Source organism: Haliotis rubra, unplaced genomic scaffold (assembly GCF_003918875.1).
Source record: "Haliotis rubra isolate DU_JTF1 unplaced genomic scaffold, ASM391887v1 Scf1640, whole genome shotgun sequence".
Lineage (NCBI taxonomy): Eukaryota > Metazoa > Mollusca > Gastropoda > Lepetellida > Haliotidae > Haliotis > Haliotis rubra.
In genome coordinates, this window is record NW_025765604.1 from 63,127 (window position 1) to 81,712 (window position 18,586).

Consider the following 18,586-nt stretch of genomic DNA (forward strand, 5'->3'; position numbering starts at 1 on the left):
TTAAAGTCACGATCCTCTCTGTGATTAAAATCACGGTCCTCCCTGTGATTAAAGTCACGTTGCTCCCTGTGATTAAAGTCACGATGCTCCCTGTGATTAAATTTGCCATGCTCGCTGTGACGAAAGTCACGAAGCTCCCTGTGACGAAAGTCACGATGCTCCCTATGATTAAAGTCAATATGATCCCTGCGACTAAAGTCACGATCCTCCCTATGATTAAAGTCATGATGCTCCCTATGATTAAAGTCACGATGCTCCCTATGATATCAATCAATATTCTCCCTGTGACTAATGTCACGATGCTCCCTGTGATTAAAGTCACGATGCTCCCTGTTATTAAAGTCAAGATGCTCCCTGTGATTAAAGTCACGATGCTCCCTATGATTAAAGTCAATATGCTCCCTGTGACTAAAGTCACGATCCTCCCTATGATTAGGGTCACGATGCTCCCTATGATTAAAGTCAATATGCTCCCTGTGATTAAAGTCACGATCCTCCCTTTGATTAAAGTCTTGATGCTCCCTGTGATTAAAGTCACGATGCTCCCTATGATTAAAGTCAAGATGCTCTCTGTGATTAAAGTCACTAAAATCTCTGTGTTTAAAGTCACTAAAATCTCTGTGATTAAAGTCACGATTCTCCCTATGATTAAAGTCAAAATGCTCCCTGTGACTAAAGTCACGATGCTCCCTATGATTAAAGTCATGATGCTCCCTTTGATTAAAGTCTTGATGCTCCCTGTGATTAAAGTCACGATGCTCCCTATGATTAAAGTCACGATGCTCTCTGTGATAAAAGTCACTAAAATCTCTGTGTTTAAAGTCACTAAAATCTCTGTGATTAAAGTCACGATGCTCCCTACGAATAAAGTCATGATGCTCTCTGTGATTAAAGTCCCGATGCTCCCTATGATTGAAGTCCCGATGCTCCCTGTGATTAAAGTCACGATGCTCTCTGTGATTAAAGTCACAGGGTTAACCCTTCGTCAGGACTACCAACCTTGGTATGACTTTGCTGTATAAAAGTATAGCACTACGAGTAGTATACAAATGTTCCACAAAAGGCAACCTAAAAATGGTCCTGCGGGTCGAGATGTCGATCGGACCACATCTACTACTGGAAAACACGGGAAAGCAACCTCGTAAAAGTCAATTATCTGGCAGACAATCTTGGAAGAACGGACCTAGAACCTTTGGAAGGACTACCTACATTCGTTGACGACATCTTCGTTCCGCATCGCAAAGACTGTGTTTGGAAAAACAATAGAGCATTAGGTGATAATCGGGAGAGGATGGGGTTTTCATATAGATATATGGGAAGTATCGTGTATATATACCCAGGAATAACCACCATGCCACCCGAAAGAGATTTGTCTCCAGACCAGATTCAAGAAATCCACGTCCTTCGCAGTGTGCTTCCGGCAAACGAGGTAAAAAAGCGCTTTGGTATTGGTTCCACAAGGCTCTACAAGGTATGGCGAGAACCCACCACCACAACCGTATTACCCGTGTGGAGCAAACCACGACTTTGTTGGTCGACATCTTGTCTAGGCTGGACAACGACGAAGACGAAGAAATAGAAAGCGTAGAGGAGGAACAAGAAGAGACCCGTCTAGATATCAACTAGGTGGGGCAAATGCTAGAATCGGCCAAAAAGTGGACCTACCTTTCGCTAGCCGCCGTGTTTCTATGGAAGGTTTTGTGGTGACCTAGAAGCACTGCACACTGGCCGACACACTGGCCGACACATTGGCCGACACACTGGTAGACACATTGGTCGACACACTGGCCGACACACTGGTAGACACATTGGTCGACACACTGGTAGACACATTGGTCGACACACTGGCCGACACACTGGCAGACACATTGGTCGACACACTGGTAGACACATTGGTCGACACACTGGCCGACACACTGGCAGACACATTGGCCGACACACTGGTAGACACATTGGTCGACACAGTGGCCGACACACTGGTCGACACACTGGCCGGCACACTGGTAGACACACTGGTAGACACATTGGTAGACACATTGGTCGACAGACTGGTAGACACATTGGTACACAGATTGGTACACACATTGGTCGACACATTGGTAGACACACTGGTAGACACATTGGCAGACACACTTGTAGACACATTGGTAGACACATTGGTCGACACACTGGCCGACACACTGGTAGACAGATTGGTCGACACACTGGTAGACACATTGGAAGACACACTTGTAGACACATTGGTCGACACACTGGCCGACACACTGGTAGACAGATTGGTCGACACACTGGTAGACACATTAGTACACACATTGGTCGACACATTGGTAGACACACTGGTAGACACATTGGCCGACACACTGGTAGACACATTGGTCGACACACTGGCCGACATACTGGTACACACATTGGTCGACACACTGGTAGACACATTGGTCGACACCCTGGCCGAAACACTGGCAGACACATTGGCCGACACACTGGTAGACACATTGGTCGACACAGTGGCCGACACACTGGTCGACACACTGGCCGACACATTAGCAGACCCACTGGCCGGCACACTGGTAGACACACTGGTAGACACATTGGTCGACACACTGGTAGACACATTGGCAGACACCTGGTAGACACATTGATAGACACACTGGTTGACACACCGTCCAACACACTGGCCAACACACTGGTCAACACACTGGCCGACACACTGGCCGACCCATTGGCCGACACACTGATCGACCCACTGGCCGACACACTGGCCGACACAGTGGTTGACACACTTGCCGACACACTGCCCGAGAGACAGGTCGACACAGTGGCCGACACACTGGTCGACACACTGGCCGACACACTGGCCGACACACTGATTGACACACTGGCCAACACACTGGCCGACGCATTGGTCGACACACTGCCCGACAGACAGGTCGACACACTGGCCGACACACTGGTCGAGACACTGGTCGAGACACTGGTCGAGACACTGGCCGACACACTAGCCGAGAGACAGGTCGACACACTGCCCGACACACTGATTGACACACTGGCCAACACACTGGCCAACGCATTGGCCGACACACTGGCCGACAGACAGGTCGACTCACTGGCCGACACACTGGTCGACACACTGGCCGACACACTGGTCGAGACACTGGCCGACACACTGGCCGACACACGGTCCTACACACTGGCCGACACACTGGTCGACCGACAGGTCGACAGAAACACCCACACCAGTTTGCATGGCCACACCCGGGCACCCTTTCTAGATGGACTAGAAAATTATACAGTCTTTTCGTATGTATGATTGTAAGGGTTTTGGTTTTTTTTGGGGGTGTGTGGGGGGTGTGGGGGTGTGTTTGGGGTTTGGACTAGATAGAAGCTATACCCACTTGGACCCTCCCAGAGGATGCAGTTGTACAGGTTCTCCAAAGTGGAGATACAGTAGGGGATCGCAATTTCTTCTGGAACCTCGAGTGTGTGTAGGGTATACCTTTGTTTTCCCAGAGAACGCATTTCCTGCTGCTGCGTCGCACTTGCAAGTAGAGTTGTCTGGTTTGAATAGGGTGGGTAGTTCCGATATAGCAGCGAAGCATTCAAGTGTTGTGATCTGCTGTAGTGTTGTGATCTGCTGTAGTGTTGTTATCTGCTGTAGTGTTGCTATCTGCTGTAGTGTTGCTATCTGCTGTAGTGTTGTGATCTGCTGTAGTGTTGTGATCTGCTGTAGTGTTGTTATCTGCCGTAGTGTTGTTATCTGCTATCTGCTGTAGTATTGTTATCTGCTGTAGTGTTGTTATCTGCTGTAGTGTTGTTATCTGCTGTAGTGTTGTGATCTGCTGTAGTGTTGTTATCTGCTGTAGTGTTGTTATCTGCTGAAGTGTTGTTATCTGCTGTAGTGGTTTGACCTGCTGTTGTGTTGTTATCTGCTGTAGTGTTGTTATCTGCTGAAGTGTTGTTATCTGCTGTAGTGGTTTGACCTGCTGTTGTGTTGTTATCTGCTGTAGTGTTGTTATCTGCTGTAGTGTTGTGATCTGCTGTAGTGTTGTTTCCTGCTATCTGCTGTAGTGTTGTGATCTGGTGTAGTGTTGTTATCTGCTGTATTGTTGTTATATGCTGTTGTGTTTATATCTGCTCTAGTATTGTTATCTGCTGTAGTGTTGTGAGCTGCTGTATTGTTGTTATCTGCTGTAGTGCTTGTAGTGTTGTGAGCTGCTGTATTGTTGTTATCTGCTGTAGTGTTATCTGCGGTAGTGTTGTTATCTGCTGTAGTGTTGTGAGCTGCTGTATTGTTGTTATCTGCTGTAGTGCTTGTAGTGTTGTGAGCTGCTGTAGTGTTGTTATCTGCTATCTGCTGTAGTATTGTTATCTGCTGTAGTGTTGTTATCTGCTATAGTGTTGTTATCTGCTGAAGTGTTGTTATCTGCTGTAGTGGTTTGACCTGCTGTTGTGTTGTTATCTGCTGTAGTGTTGTTATCTGCTGTAGTGTTGTGATCTGCTGTAGTGTTGTTTCCTGCTATCTGCTGTAGTGTTGTGATCTGGTGTAGTGTTGTTATCTGCTGTATTGTTGTTATATGCTGTTGTGTTTATATCTGCTCTAGTATTGTTATCTGCTGTAGTGTTGCTATCTGCTGTAGTGTTGTGATCTGCTGTAGTGTTGTGATCTGCTGTAGTGTTGTGATCTGCTGTAGTGTTGTGATCTGCTGTTGGGTTTTATTAGTTCTAGTGTTTGTTATCTGCTGTAGTGTTCTGATCTGCTGTAGTGTTGTTATCTGCTGTAGTGTTGTGATCTGCAGTTGTTTTTTTATTTGCTGTAGTGTTATGATCTGCTGTAGTGTTGTGATCTGATGTAGTTTTGTTATCTGCTTTAGTGTTGTTATCTGCTGTAGTGTTGTTATCTGCTGCATTGTTGTGAACTACAGTTTCGTTTTTATTTGTTGTAGTGTTGTGATCTGCTGTAGTGTTGTTACCTGCTGTAGTGTTGTTATCTGCTGTAGTGTTATCTGCTGTAGTGTTGTTATCTGCTGTAGTGGTTTGATCTGTTGTAGTGTTGTTATCTGCTGTTGTTTTGTGATCTGCTGTAGTGTTATTTTCTGCTGTAGTGTTGTCATTTTTGGAAGTGCTGTCATCTGTGGAAGTGTTGTCATCTGTAGAAATGTTGTCATCACATCTGAGTAAACAATGTTAGAACAGTCAAATTATTAAAAAGGTCAAGAGACAATGATGAAGAAATAAAACTTAGCAGAGATGTTCTACAAACCTTCCTACATAACATACTAAAAGTCCCCTAAAATCCCACTTGAGCTAAATCCATAGTGCATGCATACTTTAGCTAACCTAGAAGAACTTCTTTGTTTCTGTACATAATAACATAAAAGTTTGACACCTGATTGAATATATCTCAAGATTGTTGACTATTAATTTAGAAAGAAAAACAATTTCTCATTTCGGAGTTGTGGCCCTATTTTGTGCTTAAAGTATAATTTTTATATCTTTTTACCCTATGGTGACACAGAGACCTATAGGTATAATGATAAAGCTTAGATATGTCCAAAAGACCTTGAAGTGTATTGTTCAATGTCTTTTTTTACCACAAACCACCAAAATATAACTCAATAAAATCATATTTTTCCATTTTGACAGTAACTGAAAATTGGCAATTTTTGGGCATTTTTAGAAGTCAATGAAAACTCAATAAATGGCCCAACAACTGCAATAATTTGATTTTTTACACCCACAAATCAAGCAAGTGAAATTTTATAATTTCATAAACACTCATTTAAGTAGCCATTTCCATGCTTTAGAAAGAGTTATCGCCCTTGGATTCTCACAATTTGAAGAAAATATCATATGATTAAAGATCTAAAGAGATAATTTTCTTTTCCTTGTCAGTCTGGATGAAGTTGAAGGCTGTGGCTCATCTTCAACTTCACTCTCATCAGCGTCGCTGGGAGACAATTCATGAGATGTTTCATCAGTTGGTAGTTCATAATCTTCTTCATCCTCCTCTGCAAGGTATACTGTGTTTGCATTGCTGCAACTACCGTGACAATATCCACATAGACGCGAACATTTCAATCCTGCCTTTATGCACCAACACATACGCTCACAATCTGTTTTACAATTGCATTTGACCACGTTGATCAATGTATCTGGTGCTGGGGGGTCACGGGTTGTTATTGGCTTGAGCTGGCCACAAACAGTTTGCCATCCCCATTCATTTGGTGGAAGACTTCTTCCAAGCCATTGCTGCACTTGCAGATAAACCCTCAGATAATGTTCTCTCGCCACTGCCGATGTAGGTGGCAAGGCAGATAACTGCATTTGTGTGTGAATGGGACAGTTGGAAACGGCTCTTGTGAAACAATGATATCTGTGCTCATTCAGGGATTTACCAGACTTTGGTGCTCCATACAATGCCAGTAAGAACTGCTCTCCTGCAAACGCAACTATGTCCTTTGTGGATAATAGATTATGGAACGCTTTGACAAGTGGTTGCAAGTTCTGTCGTTTTGTGAACAACATGACAGCTTTTTTCTTTCCCTGTCTGTACAAGGCTGATGTAGTGTCAAAACCAGTCATGGCATGGAGAAAGAGCAACCAAGAAATGAACCTCTCCGGCAATTCTTGCCGTAACAACGAAATGTTATATAGCCAATCAGCAGTCTTTCCGCTCCCAGTTTTAAGGAAGTACAATCTTTCTGAAGCACACAATTGGATGAGGAGCACCAGAAGATCAACATCAGACCCAACAGCAATGACTTTGTGCCTATTATCAGCACAATCAATAACTGTTTGTACAATGAGAAGGTCGGCATCTGCACTGGTTTGTTTCACTGGGATATTGAGCTCATGAAATTGTTGTGTCAGAGCCTTTATCAATGTGACTTGTTTTACCATTGGACAGGAATTTACAATGTTTCATGGTCAATGGTGTTTCAGAACTGAAGACAACATCAGTGCTCAGATATCGGGATGCTCTCCCACTCTGAAGACAATATCAGTGCTCAGATATCGGGATGCTTTCCGACTCTAAAAACAATATCAGTGCTCAGATATCGGGATGCTCTCCGACTCTGAAGACAATATCAGTGCTCACATATCGGGATGCTCTCCGACTCTGAAGACAATATCAGTGCTCAGATATCCGGATGCTCTCGACTCTGAAGACAATATCAGTGCTCAGATATCGGGATGCTCTCCGACTCTGAAGACAATATCAGTGCTCAGATATCGGGATGCTCTCCGACTCTGAAGACAATATCAGTGCTCAGATACCGGGATGCTCTCGACTCTGAAGACAATATCAGTGCTCAGATATCGGGATGCTCTCCGACTCTGAAGACAATATCAGTGCTCAGATATCGGGATGCTCTCGACTCTGAAGACAATATCAGTGCTCAGATATCGGGATGCTCTCCGACTCTGAAGACAATATCAGTGCTCAGATATCGGGATGCTCTCCGACTCTGAAGACAATATCAGTGCTCAGATATCGGGATGCTCTCCGACTCTGAAGACAATATCAGTGCTCAGATATCGGGATGCTCTCGACTCTGAAGACAATATCAGTGCTCAGATATCGGGATGCTCTCCGACTCTGAAGACAATATCAGTGCTCAGATATCGGGATGCTCTCCGACTCTGAAGACAATATCAGTGCTCAGATATCGGGATGCTCTCCGACTCTGAAGACAATATCAGTGCTCAGATATCGGGATGCTCTCCGACTCTGAAGACAATATCAGTGCTCAGATATCGGGATGCTCTCCGACTCTGAAGACAATATCAGTGCTCAGATATCGGGATGCTCTCCGACTCTGAAGACAATATCAGTGCTCAGATATCGGGATGCTCTCCGACTCTGAAGACAATATCAGTGCTCAGATATCGGGATGCTCTCCGACTCTGAAGACAATATCAGTGCTCAGATATCGGGATGCTCTCGACTCTGAAGACAATATCAGTGCTCAGATATCGGGATGCTCTCCGACTCTGAAGACAATATCAGTGCTCAGATATCGGGATGCTCTCCGACTCTGAAGACAATATCAGTGCTCAGATATCGGGATGCTCTCGACTCTGAAGACAATATCAGTGCTCAGATATCGGGATGCTCTCCGACTCTGAAGACAATATCAGTGCTCAGATATCGGGATGCTCTCCGACTCTGAAGACAATATCAGTGCTCAGATATCAGGATGCTCTCCGACTCTGAAGACAATATCAGTGCTCAGATATCGGGATGCTCTCCGACTCTGAAGACAATATCAGTGCTCAGATATCGGGATGCTCTCCGACTCTGAAGACAATATCAGTGCTCAGATATCGGGATGCTCTCCGACTCTGAAGACAATATCAGTGCTCAGATATCGGGATGCTCTCCGACTCTGAAGACAATATCAGTGCTCAGATATCGGGATGCTCTCCGACTCTGAAGACAATATCAGTGCTCAGATATCGGGATGCTCTCCGACTCTGAAGACAATATCAGTGCTCAGATATCGGGATGCTCTCCGACTCTGAAGACAATATCAGTGCTCAGATATCGGGATGCTCTCCGACTCTGAAGACAATATCAGTGCTCAGATATCGGGATGCTCTCCGACTCTGAAGACAATATCAGTGCTCAGATATCGGGATGCTCTCCGACTCTGAAGACAATATCAGTGCTCAGATATCGGGATGCTCAGATATCGGGATCTCCGACTCTGAAGACAATATCAGTGCTCAGATATCGGGATGCTCTCCGACTCTGAAGACAATATCAGTGCTCAGATATCGGGATGCTCTCCGACTCTGAAGACAATATCAGTGCTCAGATATCGGGATGCTCTCCGACTCTGAAGACAATATCAGTGCTCAGATATCGGGATGCTCTCCGACTCTGAAGACAATATCAGTGCTCAGATATCGGGATGCTCTCCGACTCTGAAGACAATATCAGTGCTCAGATATCGGGATGCTCTCCGACTCTGAAGACAATATCAGTGCTCAGATATCGGGATGCTCTCCCACTCTGAAGACAATATCAGTGCTCAGATATCGGGATGCTCTCCCACTCTGAAGACAAGATCAGTGCTCGGATATCGGGATGCTCTCCGACTCTGAAGACAATATCAGTGCTCAGATATCGGGATGCTTTCCGACTCTGAAGACAATATCAGTGCTCAGATATCGGGATGCTCTCCGACTCTGAAGACAATATCAGTGCTCAGATATCGGGATGCTCTCCGACTCTGAAGACAATATCAGTGCTCAGATATCGGGATGCTCTCCGACTCTGAAGACAATATCAGTGCTCAGATATCGGGATGCTCTCCGACTCTGAAGACAATATCAGTGCTCAGATATCGGGATGCTCTCCGACTCTGAAGACAATATCAGTGCTCAGATATCGGGATGCTCTCCGACTCTGAAGACAATATCAGTGCTCAGATATCGGGATGCTCTCCGACTCTGAAGACAATATCAGTGCTCAGATATCGGGATGCTCTCCGACTCTGAAGACAATATCAGTGCTCAGATATCGGGATGCTCTCCGACTATGAAGACAATATCAGTGCTCAGATATCGGGCTCCACTCCGACTCTGAAGACAATATCAGTGCTCAGATATCGGGATGCTCTCGACTCTGAAGACAATATCAGTGCTCAGATATCGGGATGCTCTCCGACTCTGAAGACAATATCAGTGCTCAGATATCGGGATGCTTTCCGACTCTGAAGACAATATCAGTGCTCAGATATCGGGATGCTCTCCGACTCTGAAGACAATATCAGTGCTCAGATATCGGGATGCTCTCCGACTCTGAAGACAATATCAGTGCTCAGATATCGGGATGCTCTCCGACTCTGAAGACAATATCAGTGCTCAGATATCGGGATGCTCTCCGACTCTGAAGATGATATCAGTGCTCAGATATCGGGATGCTCTCCGACTCTGAAGACAATATCAGTGCTCACATATCGGGATGCTCTCGACTCTGAAGACAATATCAGTGCTCATATATCTGGATGCTCTACGACTCTGAAGACAATATCAGTGCTCAGATATCGGGATGCTCTCCGACTCTGAAGACAATATCAGTGCTCAGATATCGGGATGCTCTCCGACTCTGAAGACAATATCAGTGCTCAGATATCGGGATGCTCTCCGACTCCGAAGACAATATCAGTGCTCAGATATCGGGATGCTCTCCGACTCTGAAGACAATATCAGTGCTCAGATATCGGGATGCTCTCCGACTATGAAGACAATATCAGTGCTCAGATATCGGGATGCTCTCCGACTCTGAAGACAATATCAGTGCTCAGATATCGGGATGCTCTCGACTCTGAAGACAATATCAGTGCTCAGATATCGGGATGCTCTCCGACTCTGAAGACAATATCAGTGCTCAGATATCTGGATGCTCTCCGACTCTGAAGACAATATCAGTGCTCAGATATCGGGATGCTCTCCGACTCTGAAGACAATATCAGTGCTCAGATATCGGGATGCTCTCCCACTCTGAAGACAAGATCAATGCTCGGATATCTGGATGCTCTCTCCGACTCTGAAGACAATATCAGTGCTCAGATATCGGGATGCTTTCCGACTCTGAAGACAATATCAGTGCTCAGATATCGGGATGCTTTCCGACTCTGAAGACAATATCAGTGGTCAGATATCGGGATGTTTTCCGACTCTGAAGACAATATCAGTGCTCAGATATCGGGCTGCTCTCCGACTCTGAAGACAATATCAGTGCTCAGATATCGGGATGCTCTCCCACTCTGAAGACAATATCAGTGCTCAGATATCGGGATGCTCTCCCACTCTGAAGACAATATCAGTGCTCAGATATCGGGATGCTCTCCCACTCTGAAGACAAGATCAATGCTCAGATATCGGGCTGCTCTCCGACTCTGAAGACAATATCAGTGCTCAGATATCGGGATGCTTTCCGACTCTGGAGACAATATCAGTGCTCAGATATCGGGATGCTTTCCGACTCTGAAGACAATATCAGTGCTCAGATATCGGGATGCTTTCCGACTCTGAAGACAATATCAGTGCTCAGATATCGGGATGCTCTCCCACTCTGAAGACAATATCAGTGCTCAGATATCGGGATGCTCTCCGACTCTGAAGACAATATCAGTGCTCAGATATCGGGCTGCTCTCCGACTCTGAAGACAATATCAGTGCTCAGATATCGGGCTCCTCTCCGACTCTGAAGACAATATCAGTGCTCAGATATCGGGGTGCTCTCCGACTCTGAAGACAATATCAGGGCTCAGATATCGGGATGCTCTCCGACTCTGAAGACAATATCAGTGCTCAGATATCGGGATGCTCTCCGACTCTGAAGACAATATCAGTGCTCAGATATCGGGATGTTTTCCGACTCTGAAGACAATATCAGTGCTCAGATATCGGGATGCTCTCGACTCTGAAGACAATATCAGTGCTCAGATATCGGGATGCTCTCCCACTCTGAAGACAAGATCAATGCTCACATATCGGGATGCTCTCCGACTCTGAAGACAATATCAGTGCTCAGATATCGGGATGCTCTCCGACTCTGAAGACAATATCAATGCTCAGATATCCGGATGCTCTCCGATTCTGAAGACAATATCAGTGCTCAGATATCGGGATGCTCTCCGACTCTGAAGACAATATCAGTGCTCAGATATCGGGATGCTCTCCGACTCTGAAGACAATATCAGTGCTCAGATATCGGGATGCTCTCCGACTCTGAAGACAATATCAGTGCTCAGATATCGGGATGCTCTCCGACTCCGAAGACAATATCAGTGCTCAGATATCGGGATGCTCTCCCACTCTGAAGACAATATCAGTGCTCAGATATCGGGATGCTCTCCGACTATGAAGACAATATCAGTGCTCAGATATCGGGATGCTCTCCGACTCTGAAGACAATATCAATGCTCAGATATCGGGATGCTCTCGACTCTGAAGACAATATCAGTGCTCAGATATCGGGATGCTCTCCGACTCTGAAGACAATATCAGTGCTCAGATATCTGGATGCTCTCCGACTCTGAAGACAATATCAGTGCTCAGATATCGGGATGATCTCGACTCTGAAGACAATATCAGTGCTCAGATATCGGGATGCTCTCCCACTCTGAAGACAAGATCAATGCTCGGATATCTGGATGCTCTCCGACTCTGAAGACAATATCAGTGCTCAGATATCGGGATGCTTTCCGACTCTGAAGACAATATCAGTGCTCAGATATCGGGATGCTTTCCGACTCTGAAGACAATATCAGTGCTCAGATATCTGGATGCTCTCCGACTCTGAAGACAATATCAGTGCTCAGATATCGGGATGATCTCGACTCTGAAGACAATATCAGTGCTCAGATATCGGGATGCTCTCCCACTCTGAAGACAAGATCAATGATATCGGGATGCTCCGACTCTGAAGCAATATCGGATATCTGGATGCTCTCCGACTCTGAAGACAATATCAGTGCTCAGATATCGGGATGCTTTCCGACTCTGAAGACAATATCAGTGCTCAGATATCGGGATGCTTTCCGACTCTGAAGACAATATCAGTGCTCAGATATCGGGATGTTTTCCGACTCTGAAGACAATATCAGTGCTCAGATATCGGGCTGCTCTCCGACTCTGAAGACAATATCAGTGCTCAGATATCGGGATGCTCTCCCACTCTGAAGACAATATCAGTGCTCAGATATCGGGATGCTCTCCCACTCTGAAGACAATATCAGTGCTCAGATATCGGGATGCTCTCCCACTCTGAAGAAGACAAGATCAATGCTCAGATATCGGGATGCTCTCCGACTCTGAAGACAATATCAGTGCTCAGATATCGGGATGCTTTCCGACTCTGAAGACAATATCAGTGCTCAGATATCGGGATGCTTTCCGACTCTGAAGACAATATCAGTGCTCAGATATCGGGATGCTTTCCGACTCTGAAGACAATATCAGTGCTCAGATATCAGATGCTCTCGACTCTGATGACAATATCTCAGATATCGATGCTCTCCGACTCTGAAGACAATATCAGTGCTCAGATATCGGGATGCTCTCCGACTCTGAAGACAATATCAGTGCTCAGATATCGGGATGCTCTCCGACTCTGAAGACAATATCAGTGCTCAGATATCGGGATGCTCTCCGACTCTGAAGACAATATCAGTGCTCAGATATCGGGATGCTCTCCGACTCTGAAGACAATATCAGTGCTCAGATATCGGGATGCTCTCCGACTCTGAAGACAATATCAGTGCTCAGATATCGGGATGCTCTCCGACTCTGAAGACAATATCAGTGCTCAGATATCGGGATGCTCTCGACTCTGAAGACAATATCAGTGCTCAGATATCGGGATGCTCTCGACCTGAAGACTCTGAAGACAATATCAGTGCTCAGATATCGGGATGCTCTCCGACTCTGAAGACAATATCAGTGCTCAGATATCGGGATGTTCTCCGACTCTGAAGACAATATCAGTGCTCAGATATCGGGATGCTCTCGACTCTGAAGACAATATCAGTGCTCAGATATCGGGATGCTCTCCGACTCTGAAGACAATATCAGTGCTCAGATATCGGGATGCTCTCCGACTCTGAAGACAATATCAGTGCTCAGAGATATCGGGATGCTCTCCGACTCTGAAGACAATATCAGTGCTCAGATATCGGGATGCTCTCCGACTCTGAAGACAATATCAGTGCTCAGATATCGGGATGCTCTCCGACTCTGAAGACAATATCAGTGCTCAGATATCGGGATGCTCTCCGACTCTGAAGACAATATCAGTGCTCAGATATCGGGATGCTCTCCGACTCTGAAGACAATATCAGTGCTCAGATATCGGGATGCTCTCCGACTCTGAAGACAATATCAGTGCTCAGATATCGGGATGCTCTCCGACTCTGAAGACAATATCAGTGCTCAGATATCGGGATGCTCTCCGACTCTGAAGACAATATCAGTGCTCAGATATCGGGATGCTCTCCGACTCTGAAGACAATATCAGTGCTCAGATATCGGGATGCTCCGACTCTGAAGACAATATCAGTGCTCAGATATCGGGATGCTCTCCGACTCTGAAGACAATATCAGTGCTCAGATATCGGGATGCTCTCCGACTCTGAAGACAATATCAGTGCTCAGATATCGGGATGCTACGACTCTGAAGACAATATCAGTGCTCAGATATCGGGATGCTCTCCGACTCTGAAGACAATATCAGTGCTCAGATATCGGGATGCTCTCCACTCTGAAGACAATATCAGTGCTCAGATATCGGGATGCTCTCCGACTCTGAAGACAATATCAGTGCTCAGATATCGGGATGCTCTCCGACTCTGAAGACAATATCAGTGCTCAGATATCGGGATGTTCTCCGACTATGAAGACAATATCAGTGCTCAGATATCGGGATGCTCTCCGACTCTGAAGACAATATCAGTGCTCAGATATCGGGATGCTCTCGACTCTGAAGACAATATCAGTGCTCAGATATCGGGATGCTCTCCGACTCTGAAGACAATATCAGTGCTCAGATATCGGGATGCTCTCCGACTCTGAAGACAATATCAGTGCTCAGATATCGGGATGCTCTCCGACTCTGAAGACAATATCAGTGCTCAGATATCAGGATGCTCTCGACTCTGAAGACAATATCAGTGCTCAGATATCGGGATGCTCTCCCACTCTGAAGACAAGATCAATGCTCGGATATCTGGATGCTCTCCGACTCTGAAGACAATATCAGTGCTCAGATATCGGGATGCTTTCCGACTCTGAAGACAATATCAGTGCTCAGATATCGGGATGCTTTCCGACTCTGAAGACAATATCAGTGCTCAGATATCGGGATGTTTTCCGACTCTGAAGACAATATCAGTGCTCAGATATCGGGATGCTCTCCGACTCTGAAGACAATATCAGTGCTCAGATATCGGGATGCTCTCCCACTCTGAAGACAATATCAGTGCTCAGATATCGGGATGCTCTCCCACTCTGAAGACAATATCAGTGCTCAGATATCGGGATGCTCTCCCACTCTGAAGACAAGATCAATGCTCGGATATCGGGATGCTCTCCGACTCTGAAGACAATATCAGTGCTCAGATATCGGGATGCTTTCCGACTCTGAAGACAATATCAGTGCTCAGATATCGGGATGCTTTCCGACTCTGAAGACAATATCAGTGCTCAGATATCGGGATGCTTTCCGACTCTGAAGACAATATCAGTGCTCAGATATCGGGATGCTCTCCCACTCTGAAGACAATATCAGTGCTCAGATATCGGGATGCTCTCCGACTCTGAAGACAATATCAGTGGTCAGATATCGGGCTGCTCTCCGACTCTGAAGACAATATCAGTGCTCAGATATCGGGCTGCTCTCCGACTCTGAAGACAATATCAGTGCTCAGATATCAGGGTGCTCTCCGACTCTGAAGACAATATCAGTGCTCGGATATCGGGATGCTCTCCGACTCTGAAGACAATATCAGTGCTCAGATATCGGGCTGCTCTCCGACTCTGAAGACAATATCAGTGCTCAGATATCGGGATGCTCTCCGACTCTGAAGACAATATCAGTGCTCAGATATCGGGATGCTCTCCCACTCTGAAGACGATATCAGTGCTCAGATATCGGGCTGCTCTCCGACTCTGAAGACAATATCAGTGCTCACATATCGGGATGCTCTCGACTCTGAAGACAATATCAGTGCTCAGATATCTGGATGCTCTACGACTCTGAAGACAATATCAGTGCTCAGATATCGGGATGCTCTCCGACTCTGAAGACAATATCAGTGCTCAGATATCGGGATGCTCTCCGACTCTGAAGACAATATCAGTGCTCAGATATCGGGATGCTCTCCCACTCTGAAGACAATATCAGTGCTCAGATATCGGGATGCTCTCCGACTATGAAGACAATATCAGTGCTCAGATATCGGGATGCTCTCCGACTCTGAAGACAATATCAGTGCTCAGATATCGGGATGCTCTCGACTCTGAAGACAATATCAGTGCTCAGATATCGGGATGCTCTCCGACTATGAAGACAATATCAGTGCTCAGATATCTGGATGCTCTCCGACTCTGAAGACAATATCAGTGCTCAGATATCGGGATGCTCTCGACTCTGAAGACAATATCAGTGCTCAGATATCGGGATGCTCTCCCACTCTGAAGACAAGATCAATGCTCGGATATCTGGATGCTCTCCGACTCTGAAGACAATATCAGTGCTCAGATATCGGGATGCTTTCCGACTCTGAAGACAATATCAGTGCTCAGATATCGGGATGCTTTCCGACTCTGAAGACAATATCAGTGCTCAGATATCGGGATGTTTTCCGACTCTGAAGACAATATCAGTGCTCAGATATCGGGCTGCTCTCCGACTCTGAAGACAATATCAGTGCTCAGATATCGGGATGCTCTCCCACTCTGAAGACAATATCAGTGCTCAGATATCGGGATGCTCTCCCACTCTGAAGACAATATCAGTGCTCAGATATCGGGATGCTCTCCCACTCTGAAGACAAGATCAATGCTCGGATATCGGGATGCTCTCCGACTCTGAAGACAATATCAGTGCTCAGATATCGGGATGCTTTCCGACTCTGGAGACAATATCAGTGCTCAGATATCGGGATGCTTTCCGACTCTGAAGACAATATCAGTGCTCAGATATCGGGATGCTTTCCGACTCTGAAGACAATATCAGTGCTCAGATATCGGGATGCTCTCCCACTCTGAAGACAATATCAGTGCTCAGATATCGGGATGCTCTCCGACTCTGAAGACAATATCAGTGCTCAGATATCGGGCTGCTCTCCCACTCTGAAGACAATATCAGTGCTCAGATATCGGGCTCCTCTCCGACTCTGAAGACAATATCAGTGCTCAGATATCGGGGTGCTCTCCGACTCTGAAGACAATATCAGTGCTCAGATATCGGGATGCTCTCCCACTCTGAAGACAATATCAGTGCTCAGATATCGGGATGCTCTCCGACTCTGAAGACAATATCAGTGCTCAGATATCGGGCTGCTCTCCGACTCTGAAGACAATATCAGTGCTCAGATATCGGGCTGCTCTCCGACTCTGAAGACAATATCAGTGCTCAGATATCGGGGTGCTCTCCGACTCTGAAGACAATATCAGTGCTCAGATATGGGGATGCTCTCCGACTCTGAAGACAATATCAGTGCTCAGATATCGGGATGCTCTCCGACTCTGAAGACAATATCAGTGCTCAGATATCGGGATGCTCTCGACTCTGAAGACAATATCAGTGCTCAGATATCGGGATGCTCTCCGACTCTGAAGACAATATCAGTGCTCAGATATCGGGATGCTCTCCGACTCTGAAGACAATATCAGTGCTCAGATATCGGGATGTTTTCCGACTCTGAAGACAATATCAGTGCTCAGATATCGGGATGCTCTCCGACTCTGAAGACAATATCAGTGCTCAGATATCGGGCTGCTCTCCGACTCTGAAGACAATATCAGTGCTCAGATATCGGGATGCTCTCCGACTCTGAAGACAATATCAGTGCTCAGATATCGGGATGCTCTCCGACTCTGAAGACAATATCAGTGCTCAGATATCGGGATGCTTTCCGACTCTGAAGACAATATCAGTGCTCAGATATCGGGATGCTTTCCGACTCTGAAGACAATATCAGTGCTCAGATATCGGGATGCTCTCCGACTTTGTGGACACAGACTCGCCATACTCATCAAGCACAATGATGCAATTGCTTCCAGAGTGTCTATCATTGTATGTTCTGCTTTGGGGCCTCATCATGTGGAAGGCTTGGTTTGCCTGACAAAGAATCAATGACAGAGTACATGACAGATTTTTCGGGGTTTGTTTCATCGAGTACTCATCGAAGATGTTTGTTTAAAGTAGACACAGAGCTGTTCAATATTGGATTAAATTGGTTTGAATGGGTGTAAACAGATATCCACATCAATGTTATAACATGTTGAAAGAGCTGGATGACAGAGGTAAAAGGAACTGGGTTTCAGATATCCGTCTCTTACTGTTTGCCTGGGGGTATTCACACGTAGATGAAAAATTGTTCTTGTATGTCTTCAAGCAAAGATTAGTGGATATGTCCAATATTGGCAAGGCAATGTACAAGCTTCACATTTTTTGAGTAATTATAGTCTTGTAAAATTAGGATTTTACCCTGAAGCGTATACTTGTTTCATGATAAGACGTTACTGAGGGTGGTTTGTAAATTCCGAATTCGCTCCATAATTCAGGGCTCGATTTAAGAGATGAAAACCTACTTGAACCAGGTGCAACCTGAGATAAAAACCTAGTTGCACCAGCCAAATTCCAGTTGCACTGCTTTTATGGTAATATGTAATGAATGGAGTATGCTATTGAATTATTTAGATGTTTTATTCAGAAGTTTACCCACTCACAAATTGACCTGCATCTGGTGCAAGTTAGACTAATAACTACGTTGCACTTTGTAATATTGGCTAGCATCAGTGCAAGTAACAAAGCACTAAATCGAGCCCTGTAATTTGAATGTGAATGCAA

At 45.7% G+C, this 18,586-nt stretch overlaps 1 protein-coding gene across 1 annotated transcript in view; it reads right to left on the minus strand.

Moving 5' to 3' along the window:
* Positions 1 to 1,708: 1,708 nt before the first annotated feature.
* LOC124271907 (serine-rich adhesin for platelets-like) overlaps positions 1,709 to 18,586 on the minus strand; it is a 49,113-nt gene continuing 32,235 nt past the window's right edge. The window contains 5 exon segments of the mRNA XM_046707084.1: positions 1,709 to 2,995; positions 3,705 to 3,755; positions 3,757 to 4,056; positions 4,151 to 4,296; positions 4,968 to 5,167. Coding sequence (XP_046563040.1) covers positions 1,709 to 2,995; positions 3,705 to 3,755; positions 3,757 to 4,056; positions 4,151 to 4,296; positions 4,968 to 5,167 — 1,984 coding nt within the window.